This window comes from Mastomys coucha, unplaced genomic scaffold, assembly GCF_008632895.1.
Source record: "Mastomys coucha isolate ucsf_1 unplaced genomic scaffold, UCSF_Mcou_1 pScaffold5, whole genome shotgun sequence".
NCBI classification, from domain to species: domain Eukaryota; kingdom Metazoa; phylum Chordata; class Mammalia; order Rodentia; family Muridae; genus Mastomys; species Mastomys coucha.
The window spans coordinates 54,405,262-54,418,840 of record NW_022196911.1 but is presented as its reverse complement, the minus strand read 5'-3'; the positions used below and the strand labels follow the sequence as shown (position 1 = coordinate 54,418,840).

The 13,579-nt window shown below is 48.0% G+C and overlaps 1 protein-coding gene across 1 annotated transcript in view; it reads left to right on the top strand.

Moving 5' to 3' along the window:
* Wnt3a (Wnt family member 3A) overlaps window positions 1-13,579 on the top strand; it is a 43,220-nt gene that overhangs the window by 25,448 nt on the left and 4,193 nt on the right. Inside the window, exon 3 of the mRNA XM_031354224.1 lies at window positions 10,965-11,230. Coding sequence (XP_031210084.1) covers window positions 10,965-11,230 — 266 coding nt within the window. The remainder of the gene's footprint in view (window positions 1-10,964; window positions 11,231-13,579) is intronic.

Sequence of the window (13,579 nt, the reverse complement as noted above, 5' to 3'; positions counted from 1 at the left end):
ATGGTACACATGTGTGTGCATATGTGTATATGCATTGAGTATGCATGTGTGAATGAGTGGGTACCTGTGTGTATACAAGGCAAGTGTTTGCTTATATCTAATCCCAGTACTATCTACCCTGTGTCACCCTAGCCTGAAACCCAGGGTGTTACCCTGAGCATGAGGAAGATCCAGCTACTGGATGCCGAACTAGGTCCTAGAGGACTCTGCTCTTGCACCCAAAGGTAGCAGGGAACTACCTACCTACCTACCTACCTTGGATCAGAAAGCATTTGAAGAATTTTGAGTACAGGGTGATTATGAACAGTTTATATCCCTTGGGGCAAGCCCCAGACACTTGGAGGCAGGCATCAGGTGACTCCCCTGTCTTGATTTCTGGCAAGATGAAATGGGTGGGATGGTTGCAGGGCCAGCCTAGCCAGAGGCAGTGGTCACAGGACGAAGGCCAATAAAACAGCTGGTCAGGCTAGAAGGAGACTAGTGGGAGGCTCACAGGACACGGGGCGCCAGAGTCCAGGAAGCAGGCTCTTAAATGCCCTGTGGCCTTGTGAGGGGACAGCTTTCTTTTGGCTGAGTGAGCCATTGGCATATAAGACATAAAGGAACGTGGCCTGGAGCCCACAGCCGTGGAAACTGAGGTCTCTACCTGCCTACACCCTGGGTTGACTATGCCTGGGAGTCCTCGGAGGCTCCTTCCTAGCTGGTTTCCATACGAGGGGAGAACATCATCCACCTACCCTTGCAACACTCCACCCCGCTTGGGGATGGTCTCCCCAGATCCCTAAGGGCTCCTGGGGACTCACTGCTTGTACACAAAGGCAACCATTATTCACTGTGAAGTCTTCATTTGGACCTTGCTGGCCTGGACGCCTCGTGTTGGGTGTGGTCCACCCCTCCCTTCTGTGACATACCTCCAGGCCAGCCATACTCTCAGCATATAGTGGCTGGACTTTGTTGGGTCCCCAAGACCTCTGTCACAACTGGTGTCAGAGGTGGTTGCTTCTAAGCATGAGGCTCCCGATATCTGCTGAAAAGTTAGACCCTGCCCTTCGTCAACCCACTGAAGAACTAACTTTCTTCCCAACTCACCCCCCAGCTCCACTTGGCTTCTGGGCAGGGAACAACAGCTTGGCCTCTTCCCCCGCCCCCAGGCAAAACCCCTTCCTGATGACTGGCCTGGGCTTCGTGGCTCCTCAGGGGGTGGTCTCGGTGTGCTCAGTCTATGGAAGGACCAAACTCCATTGGGGCTAGCCTAGGGTTCCGGAGGGACAGAAAGGGCAGCTTTTTAGGGAAGCAGAGTCCCCAAATCCAGGTTGCGACCCCTGACCCCCCCATCCGAAAGTGTTACTATTTACGATGCGTTGGGGATGGGGCCCCCCTGGCTCCGGGGGCCTCTCCGGTATATCATTAACTCTCCGCTGTGGGAGGGGGGACCCCGGCCGATATCCCACTGCGCTCGGCTCTGAGCACAATGTCCCTGCGAGGACGACAAGATTAAGCACAAGGGAAAAGTGAAAATGCTGTTGGCGATTCACACGCCCTTCGGGGTGTTGAATTAAAGCGTCTGAAAGAGGATTTCCCCTCGCGCCCGACGGCGCGGCGGGCAGCGCATACTTCCAGGTTGCTATGACTGGCCGGCGATCGCCTAATCACCGGCCAGGGGGAAATTCATATAAAATATCGCTGGCCATTGTGGGGCTAACGCGGCGTGACAGTGTCGCACAAAGCCGGATTCATCAGCCCCAGCAGGTCAGCCAGGCGCCCGGCCGCGCGGGCCCGGGCGGTGTCAGGGGCCGCGGCCACGGTGGGGCACCGGCGCATTCCGCTCTCAGGTGGCTCCGGGGCCTTTTGTGCCTCCGTGTGATTACCAAATGCCACCGCGACACCCCCTCCGGGCCGCCCGGCTCCTCGAGGCCAGGAAAAGGGCCTGGGGAAGGAGGGACCGTGGGCAGCCTCGGAGGGGAGGCGCCAGGGCGGGGCCTGGGCTGCAAGCTACCAGCTGGGGCTGCTCGGATTCTCCCGTCTGCCCTCGGCCTGCTGTGCTGAACACGGGTGGGGGAAGGGGTGCCCACCCACTGAATGTGTTCTGGAAGCACTTTCAGACATCAGGATGGGAATGGGGTAGATGGTTTGTCTTTCCTCAGCGCGACAGGAGAGTCACGCTCCCAAGGGAGGTGATGCCCATGACCGGAGGCTATGCCATAGTTGGGCCTTCTTCCCACCAGTGGTCGAAAGAGTGATCTCCCAGTTGGAGTCTGGAAATTGAGGGGACAGGGACCATCTGGAGCCCAGTCTGCCAACCCTAAGCCTCCTGTGGTCTCCAGGGGGTGTGGTGGATATAATGTGCAGTCATAGGTAAGGGAGAACCCTCTGTCTGCTGTCATTCCCTGGTTCTAGCCCTGTGCAGGGAAGCTTCAACAGAGATAGAGGGTCCTAAATAAACGCATACATAGCATATGATCCTAAAGGTACATGCACCAAGCTTTGGTGCACCCAATTTCATAAAAAAATGTACCACTGGATGGATTTAAGGCACAAATTAACATCAACACTTAATAGCAGGCAATTTCAATAAACACAGGTGCACGCTCAAACACATAGAGCTCATGCACACAGCTCGGAACTGGTTTTCGAGAGCAGACACCTTGCATATTGCTTGTTTCATTTCTAGTTCTAAGCCTAGTGCCTAGCTCCTTATGGACTCTCATATTCTGGATAGATGATGGATGGATGGATGGATGATAAATGGGTAGTAGATGGATAGTGCATACATGATACATAGTAGACAGATAATTGAATGAGTGGTATTTGGTGGAGGATGGAGGGATGAATGGATGATAAATAATTAAATAGATGAAGGAAAAAAAAGGAAGCCCAGATACAATCCTTTACTTAAACCCAGCAAGACCACAGCAAAGCTGGTTTCTGAGATTGTTTCTGCATGGAGACTTCACTCTCCACCTCCCAGGATCTGGCTGAAGAGACACTGGCCTCAATTCATAACCTTCCCACCTCAGTCTTCCTGGTGCTAGACTTACAGGCATGACACCTTTTTGGAATTTGCTTCTTTCATAGAACAACTTCTTCAGGTAATTTCTTTTCTTCATCTTTATCTGTACCTGATAAATAGGCAGTCTTGGGTCTGAAGAGGAGTATCTCCAGGCCCCAAAAGCTCATCTTAGCTCTGCCCCTAGATGACTCCCCCAGATTGGCAGCACTTGTCTGTAAGAGTCCTGGGCTCAGGAGCCCACAGGCACCCACCCCCTCCTCATTTGACTACCGACTACAGCCATTTGAAAGGTCTGATTCACTTGTTTTTTTGAGTGAGGTACACTCTTGGAAGCTCTCACCTTTATGCCAGCCATTTCAGCCGAGTCAACAGAAACTGAAAGGTGGTGTTGTTTGTGGCAGAAACTTTGCTGGGATGTGCCCCATTCTCATTCACTCTTTACAAAAGAGATAGCTCTGGGAGAGTGGTTCATTCACAATGTTTGTTCTAAAACCCTATGGGACTCTGATGGAAATGAAGGGTTTCCTCTCTGAGAAAATGTGTTTGTTCCCAAGATCTGTGAAAGTTAAGAGAGTCCTGAGTCTTTCCTCTGACTCCTGGGTAGACCCAGTCTTGCTGGATTAAAATCCCTGCCATCATAAGATGTCACCTGAACATTCGGGAGCCTTTTCTTTATAGATATCCTGCAGACATGTTCTCAATTATTATTAAATATCTGAAGTATAGAGAAACATTGCAGGAGTGGTGTGGAATCTCAGGTTCCCCCTGCCCCCCTCCCAACAGCCTTGCACACTGCATTGCATATCACATGGTCATACTATATCCATCAAAATTAGGATTGATCATGAAAGCCAACCTGACTTGGATAACCCAAATCTTTGTACATCCATGTCCCTTGAGCTCCACCATCCTTCCCTTTTGCGTTGCTCAAATCATCACCATTTGTAGGAAGGACCTTAGTCTGGCCTTAGCAGCTGCCTCTAAATCATTAAGTAGAGACTACACATTTTCACTACACATTTCCAAGAAATCCTTGAAGATGATACTATCTTTCTTAGGAGATAGATGGTATCAATTCACTGCTAGGAATGTAAACTCCAGTCCTTACACAGCATGTGATGGTGATATCTTGGGATTTGGGGGGTGGGTAGGGAACTGCTTAAAACCTTTGGCTGCAGCTTGCCTTCAGCCTTCTCTTACCAGCATGTTTCATTTCCCGTTCATCTGGCCTGTGGGCTTGCAGCCTACAGCTCTTCCCATGGCTTCTCAAATGGAGTTTCTGGACTATGTGTAGAGGCTTCTGGTCTTTATTTCTTCCCCAGACTGTTGAAAGCCAGCTCCAGAGCTTGCCGTGCCCTGACTTGATCAGGAGCCCCCCCACCTCCTCATTTGACAGGAGAGGAAACTGAGGTTCAACAGAGAGGGAGGACTTCCCACCTTGCTGGTGACAGAGCTGAGCAAGAACGAACTCTTGTCCACTTCAAGTTCTGTGTTGCTCTCTCCTTCTCCTGAGGACCCTTCCCTTCAAGTATGTCTACCAGCTCCAGGCTGTTTGCTTGTGTCTTGATCAGCAGGGCGCCTGAAGCCCTTGTTCAGGGCAGGGCAAGGGCAGGGCCTAGAGTGCAGGCCTCCAGGCCTCCTTATCTTTTGGACCCAAGAAGGGTGGGGGAGGGGAGTTTGGGTGACACTTGAGCTGGATAAGGTAACCCAAGGCTGCCTTGAGACTTGGAATGTGAGGGTGTAGGCAGAGAAGTAGACTTCTGAGTCTCACCCAGGAGGAGGTAGCTGAAGGCCTCTGGCCCCACACTCAGGTTCAAGGCAGAAAGACAGAAAAGGCTGGGGCCTTGGGGGTACCAGGAGGAGTGGCTTCGCTCCTTCAAAGATCAAATATGGGCTGGAGATGTAGCTCAGTTGGTAGAATCTTTGCCTGGCATGGACAAATCCCCAGGCTTCATTTCCAACACTACACAAAGCTAGGCGTGGTAGGGCTGGTGAGATGGCTCAGTGGTTAAGAGCACTGACTGTTCTTCCAAAGGTCCTCTTCTGATGTGTCTGAAGACAGCTACAGTGTACTTACATATAGCAATAAATAAATCTTTAAAAAAAAAAAAAAACAGGAAATTATAAAAAAAAAAAAAAAAAAAAGAAAATAAAAAAAAAAAAAAAAAAAAAAGCTAGGCATGGTAGCACACAGCTGTAATTTTACCACCCGGTGGAGTTCAAGATCCTTTTAGGCTACACAGTAAGCTCCAGGCAAGCTTGGGCTGAAGTCCCTGCCAAAAGAAAAAAGAAAAAAAAGAAAGAAAAAATAAGGCTGCAGGCTTTGCTAAGTGGAGGGCAGGAGGGTAGGTGAGCAGTGGTGATGCGGGTGGTGCTGATGCGGGTGGTGGTGGTGATGCTGGTGCTTCTGCAGAGGCTGCTCCAGGCCTGTCCCTCCTCCTCACTTGACAGTAAGGCATGCTGTCAAGTAGACCGAACATTTGTATTAGGAAAGGAAAACAGGGTGGGGGGTTTTTAAGAGTGCTGGGAAAGGATGGAGTGTCTCTTCTAGATCCATTCAAGAGCACAAAATGTGGTAGAGTCTCATCTGGGGTCCGCCTCACCAGGGTGGACATACATGTCCCAGCCCAGGTTCTGCCCTTTCCCCTGAAAGCACAGATATCGAAGGGGTAGCCTGTGCTCTGGATTGGAAATAAACAGTGGACAAGATACAGAGCCCACCCGTGGGGAGGATCTGGACTGGAAATGGATTCCAGCAGAGAGTCCCTCCTGAGAATACACACAGCTGGCATTTCAGGGAGCCAGAGGCCACGTGTTAGGTAACAGTGCCCAGGACCTCAGCTGCCATACTACAGAAAGAAACTGGCAACACTGAGGCAGGGGAGCTTGAGTCCAGGGAAGAATAAAGGTTGAGTGTGACCAGAGGCCAGTGAATGGCTGAGAAGAGAAGGAAGGCAAAGCTGGTGGTGGGAAATCTTTAGAGAACTTTAGGAAGGCTATATATCATACTGGCTCTCGGCTGGTAGCTGGGCCTGCAGAGGGAAGCCATGTGCATGGCCAGTGGAGGCAACTAATGCTGGATGGCAGTTCAATTGAGAGTTTCTCTCTCTGTGGTTCTGGTAGTTCCTTGTCCATCTTTTGGTGTCCAGAGTAGGAAGTAGCTGGACTCCTAGATGCTTGCAGAAGGTATCCATGCTCTAGCAGTGCCTGAGATTGGAGGCAGAATAGCTGGAGTCTGCAGAAAGCCATCTGGGGAAAGGTGTAAGTCCATAAAGAGGGCCAAGGGCTCTGTGATGCCTTTGCCAGGCAGCTAGAGATAACCATGGCTCATTCTGCATTGTCAGGATGAGAGTAAGTGTGTGTTCTTTAATCCAGTGTGTGGCTGCATACTGAGCTTTGTGGGTAAGTCTGAGTGTGTGTGTGTGTAGTTGTTTGGAGTTCCTCTGTCCCTATCTGAGCTTGGGGACACACAGAGTCCCAAGAGTTTAACCTCTTAGATCCAGTTTGTGGAAACACGGAAAGCTTGTGTGTGCAGGAGGGGTTGAAGAGGCCATACATTTTTGTGAAAAGTCTCATAATCCCAATAGGGTCCCCTTGTCCCCAAGAACCCTGTGTATAGCTCCCCGTGAGTTAGGCCTGTGAGGCTTTCTCTCTGGAATGGTTTCTAGCTAGGTGTGTAAAAATCTCTGCTAGTCAACATGTTAGATTCATGCCCATCTTGCTCAGAACACTGTTTATTATACAGCAAGCACTTGGCATACCTCTATCTGGTTAGAGGAGGGAGTGTCTTCTCTCAGTAAGAAACTCCTATGCACAATTGGTGTGGGGGCTGTAAATTAATATAACCATTATAGAAATGTTTGGGGAATTCTCAAAAAATGAAAAATGGAACTACCACATGACTTTACTATTTCATTCCTGAACATATAGCCAGAGGACTCCATACTCTACCATAAGGATATTTGTACCTCCATGTATATTGCTGCTTTATTCACTATAGCAAAGAATTGGAACTAACCTAGTTGTCCATCAACAGATGAATAGATAGTGAAATTTTTGCATATATATAGATGGATACTATTTATCTCTTGATTTATTTTTTGCTGCCTTTTGTAGTCAATATTATATTTCATTACCACCGTATTATCATTTCAAGATCCATCCACATGATTTGCCCTCTCAATCTGAGGCCCCTGGTCCAGACCTACAGTGGATGCCTACTGTCAGGGATAATACCAAGTCTAGACTGTTGTTGTTCCTATATATGCAGATCTGTGATAAAGTATCCAATATAAGTTAGACACAGATTTAATGACCAATCTCCAAATAGAACAGTTACAGTACAGCTGTGGTAAATCATGTGCTCTCTCTCATGGGTAAGTTTTGTAAGCACTAGGTCTACTTGGTTTTGCAGCTGGATGATAACAAATCTAGTGTGGATTTCTTCTCCTCTCCTCCTCCCCTTCTTCCTCCTCCTCCCACTCATCTTCCTCCCCCTCTTCTTTCCCCTCCTCCCCCTCTTCCTCTTCCTCCTCTCACTTCTCCTCCTCCCCCTTTTCTTCCTCCTTCTCTTCCTCCTCCTCCCCCTCTTCCTCTTCCTCCTCCTGCCCCTCCTCCTCCTCAGCTCCTACAGGTAGATTTGTCCTTTCCAGCATTTGCAACTTCAACATGTGATTTCTCTTTCCTTTTGTTAAGTTGAGAACTTTCTCCTTTTAATCTGCGGCATTCCTTGTGTACGTCCAGATCGCCAGGTCACCCACTTCTCTTGATTTCAGAGCCACCATTAGGTAAAACAAGAATGGCTCGGCCACAAGCATTGCAACATTGTCTGATTCCCAGACCACTCCTGAGACAATCCTGTGAGTCATGTATGGAACACAGATTCTCTGTGCAAAGGGTTAGTCGGATCTGAAAGGAGCAGCAGAGGACAGTGTGAAACTTTACCACACTGCTCAGAACAACATGCAGTTTAAAAACCTCGATATTTCTGGAACTTTCCTTGTGTATGCGGTGCTGGGGATGGAAACTAAGGCCTCATAAATGCTAGACAAGCAGCTTTCCAAAGCCATCTCTCGAGGACCCCAAATGTTCCATTTAATGTGTTCTAGCTCTGGCAAGCTGTGGGCAACTGAAGCCTCTAACAAGGGGGATTCCTGTGTTGCCACACTGACCCTCTCATGATGGGCATTTTCCTTCAGTCCACCTCCCGTGCGCTGCTTCTCACATCCTTACTAAGCCTCTCTTCTCTCCCTTACTATTCCCTGTATTTACATGAGACAGACATCACCCTGTTGGTTTGCATTGCACTCTGACTGGTGGTGCTGAGCAGCAGGCTAGGTACTTCTGGGACCCTCGTGTATTACTCTGGATTCTCTAGGAAGACAGAAGTAATAGAATGAATCACTCTTTATACAAAAGGGATTTAGTAGAGTGGCTTATGGGTTGGATCTTCCAACAGAAAGCTCAAGAGTGCAGTGTTGTTCACAGACTGGATGTCTCAGCTAGTCTTCAATATGCACTGGAATCCCAAGAAATGGACTCTAAAATCAGCAAAGGAATAAACTTACCAGCGAGAGTAAGGGCACGCGGGCCAAAGCAGAAGTGCTTCCGAGTCCATTGTGTAGGCTGTCACCAGCAGGTGTGGCCCAGATTTAGGGTGGGTTTCTGACCGCAAATGATCCAGTCAAGAAAAAATCCCTCGTCGGGCGGTGGTGGCGCACGCCTTTGGTCCCAGCACTTGGGAGGCAGAGACAGGTGGATTTCTGAGTTCGAGGCCAGCCTGGTCTACAAAGTGAGTTCCAGGACAGCCAGGGCTACACAGAGAAACCCTGTCTTGAAAAACCAAAAAGAAAAAAAAAAAAGAGAGATAAAACAAGAAAAAATCCCTCCCAGCCTGTGGTTTTGCATGCTAATGATCCCATCACTGAGGAGGCAGAGACAGGCAGATCTCTGTGTGTCCTAAGGTAGCTTGGTCTACATAGTGAGTTGCAGGACAGCTAGGGCTATGTAGCTGCTCTGTCTTAAACAAAAAGGCCAGAGGATGGAGGCACATGCCTTTAATCTGAGCACTTGAGAGGCAGAGGCAGGCAGACCTCTGAGTTGGAGGACACCAGAGCTACGTAGAGAAACCCTGACTCAAAACAAAAACAAACAAACAAACCCCTCACTGGTGTACCCAGCAGGTTCCCTTTAATTAATTCCAGATATAGTCAAGTTGACAATCAAGAATAGCTGTCCTGTTTGGACTTGAACTCAAACCAATTCTCCTGCCTCAATTTTCCACATGCAGGTATTACAGGTGTGTAACATAAGTTCTGGTTCAAAAATCCTTTGTTACTTTTGTTTATCTTTAATGTTTACTTATAGATCTAATTTTATGTTAAGGATCTAATTTTCCTTTTGTTGTTCTTAGATGAGGTATCATGTAGCACAGGTTAACCTTGAGCTGTCTCAGACTAAAGATGAACCTGAAGCTCTGCTCTTCAGCTTCCACCTCTAGGAGCGACAGGGATTTCATTGTAGGCCTGTGTACCTTCACCATCTCACTTCAGGCAGGGCTGGGGTTTGATCCCAGACTCTTTTGTCATGCCAGGCTGGTTCTCTACCCATTGAGCCACATCCCTAACATACTAATTTTATTTATTTGTTTTTTGAGACAGCTTTCATGTAGCCCAAGCTGGCCTCTATGGCCTTGAATTTTTGATCTTCCTGCTTCCTCATTTCCCAGATCCTGGAATTACAGAGTGTACAGCTATGCCAAGTTTATGTGGTGCCAGGGATGAGAATGCAGGGCTCCATTCATGCTAGGCGAGCACCCTACCAACTGAGCTACACCTCCAGGCCCAACTTTTATTGACATAACTATAGGTATTCTTAAGGAGCTGTGCAATATTTTAGTATAGGGTTATATTTTCAAAATGATCCAAACAGGGTTCTTAGTATGTCCATTGAGAACATTCAAAATCCTTCTAAAGCAATCTTTAAAAATACGATCCCTTGTCCACTATCCTCACATGACTGTTCAGTAGCATGCCAGACCCTTTAACTAAAATTTGGACACACTGATCATCTTCCATCCACTGTCTTCCCAGGCCCCACTTCTGTAACCCGTTCTGCTTCCTGCTACGAAACAGATGCTTTTAGATCCCACACCTGAATAAGAACACGAAGTACTTGTCTTTCTGTGCCTGGCTCATTCACTTATGTCCTCTGGGTCTGTGGGTCTTGCTGCAAGTGACAGGGTCTCATTCTTATTTATGACTAAATAACATTTCACTGTGCACAGTACAGAGCTATCGTGACAAATCCCGTACAGTGCTGGCATAAAGCCACACACAAGCTGATGACTAGGAACAGCAGTTCTGGAGCTAAACTCACATATTTACGTCCAATTGTTTTTCAGCAAAAGGTACAAACACATGCAAGAAAAAAAGTCTCTCCGATGAATGGCACTGGGAAATTGGATATCTATATTCACACAGAGAACATCAAATTCAGACCCTCCTATCTCCTACACACAAGACCTGACACTGTGTAAGACCTGAAACTACTGGGGAAAAAGTGTAGGGCAGAGGATGGTGATGGCGCCTTTAATCCCCCAGAGGCAGAGGCAGGCTTATTTTTGTGATTTCAAGGCCAGCCTGGTGTACATAGAGCATTCCAGGCCAGCTAGAGATCTAGAATGATTCCATACCTCAACAACAACAACAACAACAATCACACACACACACACACACACACACACACTCACACACACTCATTCACTCACTTAGGGAAAACACTTGGGACGCTGTTACTTGGGCCAATATTCTTCACAAATGATCCTCAGAAGCGCAGCAGTGAGACCTTGTGGGTTCTGAGTTCTCCTTTCTCGGCCCTGGTTTTGGATTCCTGCTGTTTGGATTGCAGCCCTCCTTGCCTGGCCTCCATAACCCTCTCTGTGCTTCCTCTGCAGCCACCCGGGAGTCAGCCTTTGTCCATGCCATCGCTTCCGCTGGAGTGGCCTTTGCAGTGACACGCTCCTGTGCAGAGGGATCAGCTGCCATCTGTGGGTGCAGCAGCCGCCTCCAGGGCTCCCCAGGCGAGGGCTGGAAGTGGGGCGGCTGTAGTGAGGACATTGAATTTGGAGGAATGGTCTCTCGGGAGTTTGCCGATGCCAGGGAGAACCGGCCGGATGCCCGCTCCGCCATGAACCGTCACAACAATGAAGCTGGGCGCCAGGTATGTGCACAGAAGCCCAGGGCTGTAGAGCAAGAGCTGCATTTTCACTGGGGTGTCCAGTGGGGCCGGACAAGGGGTGGAGGGGGGGCTGCTCTTGGTGACCAGGCTGATCTGCTTGCCTTCTGTCAAGGGACATTGTGACACTGCCCACCTGTACCTCAAGTGTCCAGTGTGTTCCTAGAGGATGCCAAGCTCACCTGTGGACTTAGGGTTCCTGGGAGTAGATAGGTGGGGGAGGCAGCTGCAGAGCATGTAGTCTCTGAGGGTTCCTCGATGAGGAGATATCCATGAGAGGGCAAGACATGAAGGGAGGAGCAGAGGGATGGAGGGTGGATATGTATAGTAGATACAGACTGAGCTGAGATAGAGGGTTAGAGTGATAGAGATGATTGATACAGGCTACTGAAACAGACAGGAGGGGGAGAGAAGAGAGAGGAGGGGAGAGAGAGACAGAGACAGAGAGACACACACACAGAGAAGAGAGAGACAAAGACAGACAGAGAGAGAGAGATAGAGACAGAGAGATAGGAGAGACAAACAGGCAGACAGAGAGAGAGAGAGAGAGAGAGAGAGGAGGGAGAGAGACAGAGACAGACAGACAAAGAGAGATAGAGACAGAGAAATAGGAGAGACAGACAGACAGACAGAGAGATAGAGACAGAGAGATAGGAGAGACAAACAGGCAGACAGAGAGAGAGAGAGGAGGGAGAGAGACAGACAGACAGACAAAGAGAGATAGAGACAGAGAGATAGGAGAGACAAACAGACAGACAGACAGACAGACAGAGAAGGGAGGGAGGTAGAGAGATAGAGACAGACAGAGAGACAGACCCACACAGAGAGGAGGGAGACAGAGAGAGAGACGGAGACAGACAGAGAGAGAGAGAGAGAGAGAGAGAGAGAGAGAGAGAATGGAGGAAGACAGAGAGATAGACAGACAGGCAGACATAGGAGGGAGAGATATAGAGAGACAGACAGACACAGAGAGAGAGAGGAGAGAGAGAGACAAAGACAGACAGGTACAGGTCTTTAACTTAGCACTCCAGAGGCAGAGGTTAGTGGATTTCTGAGTTCGAGGCCACCCTGGCCTATCTAGAGAGTTCCAGGACAGCCAGGGCTACATAGAGAGATGCTGTCCTCACCTTCACCAAAACAGAATTTTCAGAAAGCTAGCAATAAAACAAACAAGAAACAAGAGTTTGGCTAGTCGAAAAACCAAAAAAAAAAAAAAAAAAAAGTTTGGCTAGGAGTGATGGTTCAGGCCCTGGCAATCCCCACATTTGGGGACCTGAGGCAGGAGGATTATGAGTTTGAGTCTGGCCTATATTGTGACTTTGAGGCCAGCTTGGGCTATATAGTGTGCATTTGTCTAATCAAGCAGAGAAAGAAAGAAAGAAAGAAAGAAAGAAAGAAAGAAAGAAAGAAAGAAAAAAAGAAAGGGAGGAAGAAAGGAAGAAAGAAAAGAACAAAGAAGGAAGGAAAGAACAACAAACACCCCCCCCCAATTTTTATTTTAAAACAATCAAACAGAATTTGTGTGTGAAAACTTCATAAAAACTATCAGTATCCCCAGAAAGATCAAACGTTGTGCCTGTGACACTGGAACAATATATCATTTTTTTAAGGGGGTGAAAAAGAAGAGCTCTTGGAAATTAAAACTATGGGGCCTGCAAGATGGCACCACAGATAAACACACTTACCTCTGAGGCTGACAAGCCAAGTACAGTTTCCACAATCCACAAAGTAGAAGAACAAATACCTTGTGCAAGTTGTCCTGTCTGTCACACTCTGACACGCATGTGTGTGTTTATATATGTACACATTAAATGAATAAATGGTGGTGGGGTGTTTGTTTTTATTTTTTAAAATTTGTTTATTTATTTTATGCATATGAGTATACACTGTAGCTGTATAGATAGTTATGAGCCACCATGTGGTTACTGGGATTTGAACTCAGGATCTTTGGAAGAGCAGTCGGTGCTCTTACCCGCTGAGCCATCTCACCAGCCCTTTTGGTTTTTGTTCTTTTTTTTTTGTTGTTGTTGTTGTTGTTTTGTTTGTTTGTTTTGGTTTTTCGAGACAAGGTTTCTCTATGTAGCCCTGGCTGTCCTGGAACTCACTCTGTAGACCAGGCTGGCCTCGAACTCAGAAATCCACCTGCCTCTGCTTCCCAAGTGCTAGAATTATTGTTTTGTTTTTGAGACAGGGTTTCTCTATGTAGCCCTGGCTGTCCTGAAACTTGTTATATAGACCTGGCTGGTCTAGAACTTAGAGATCTGCCTGCTTCTACTCTGGGGTGCTGGAATTTAAGGTATGTGCCACCATGCCTAGCCTTCGGTGCTAAAAAAA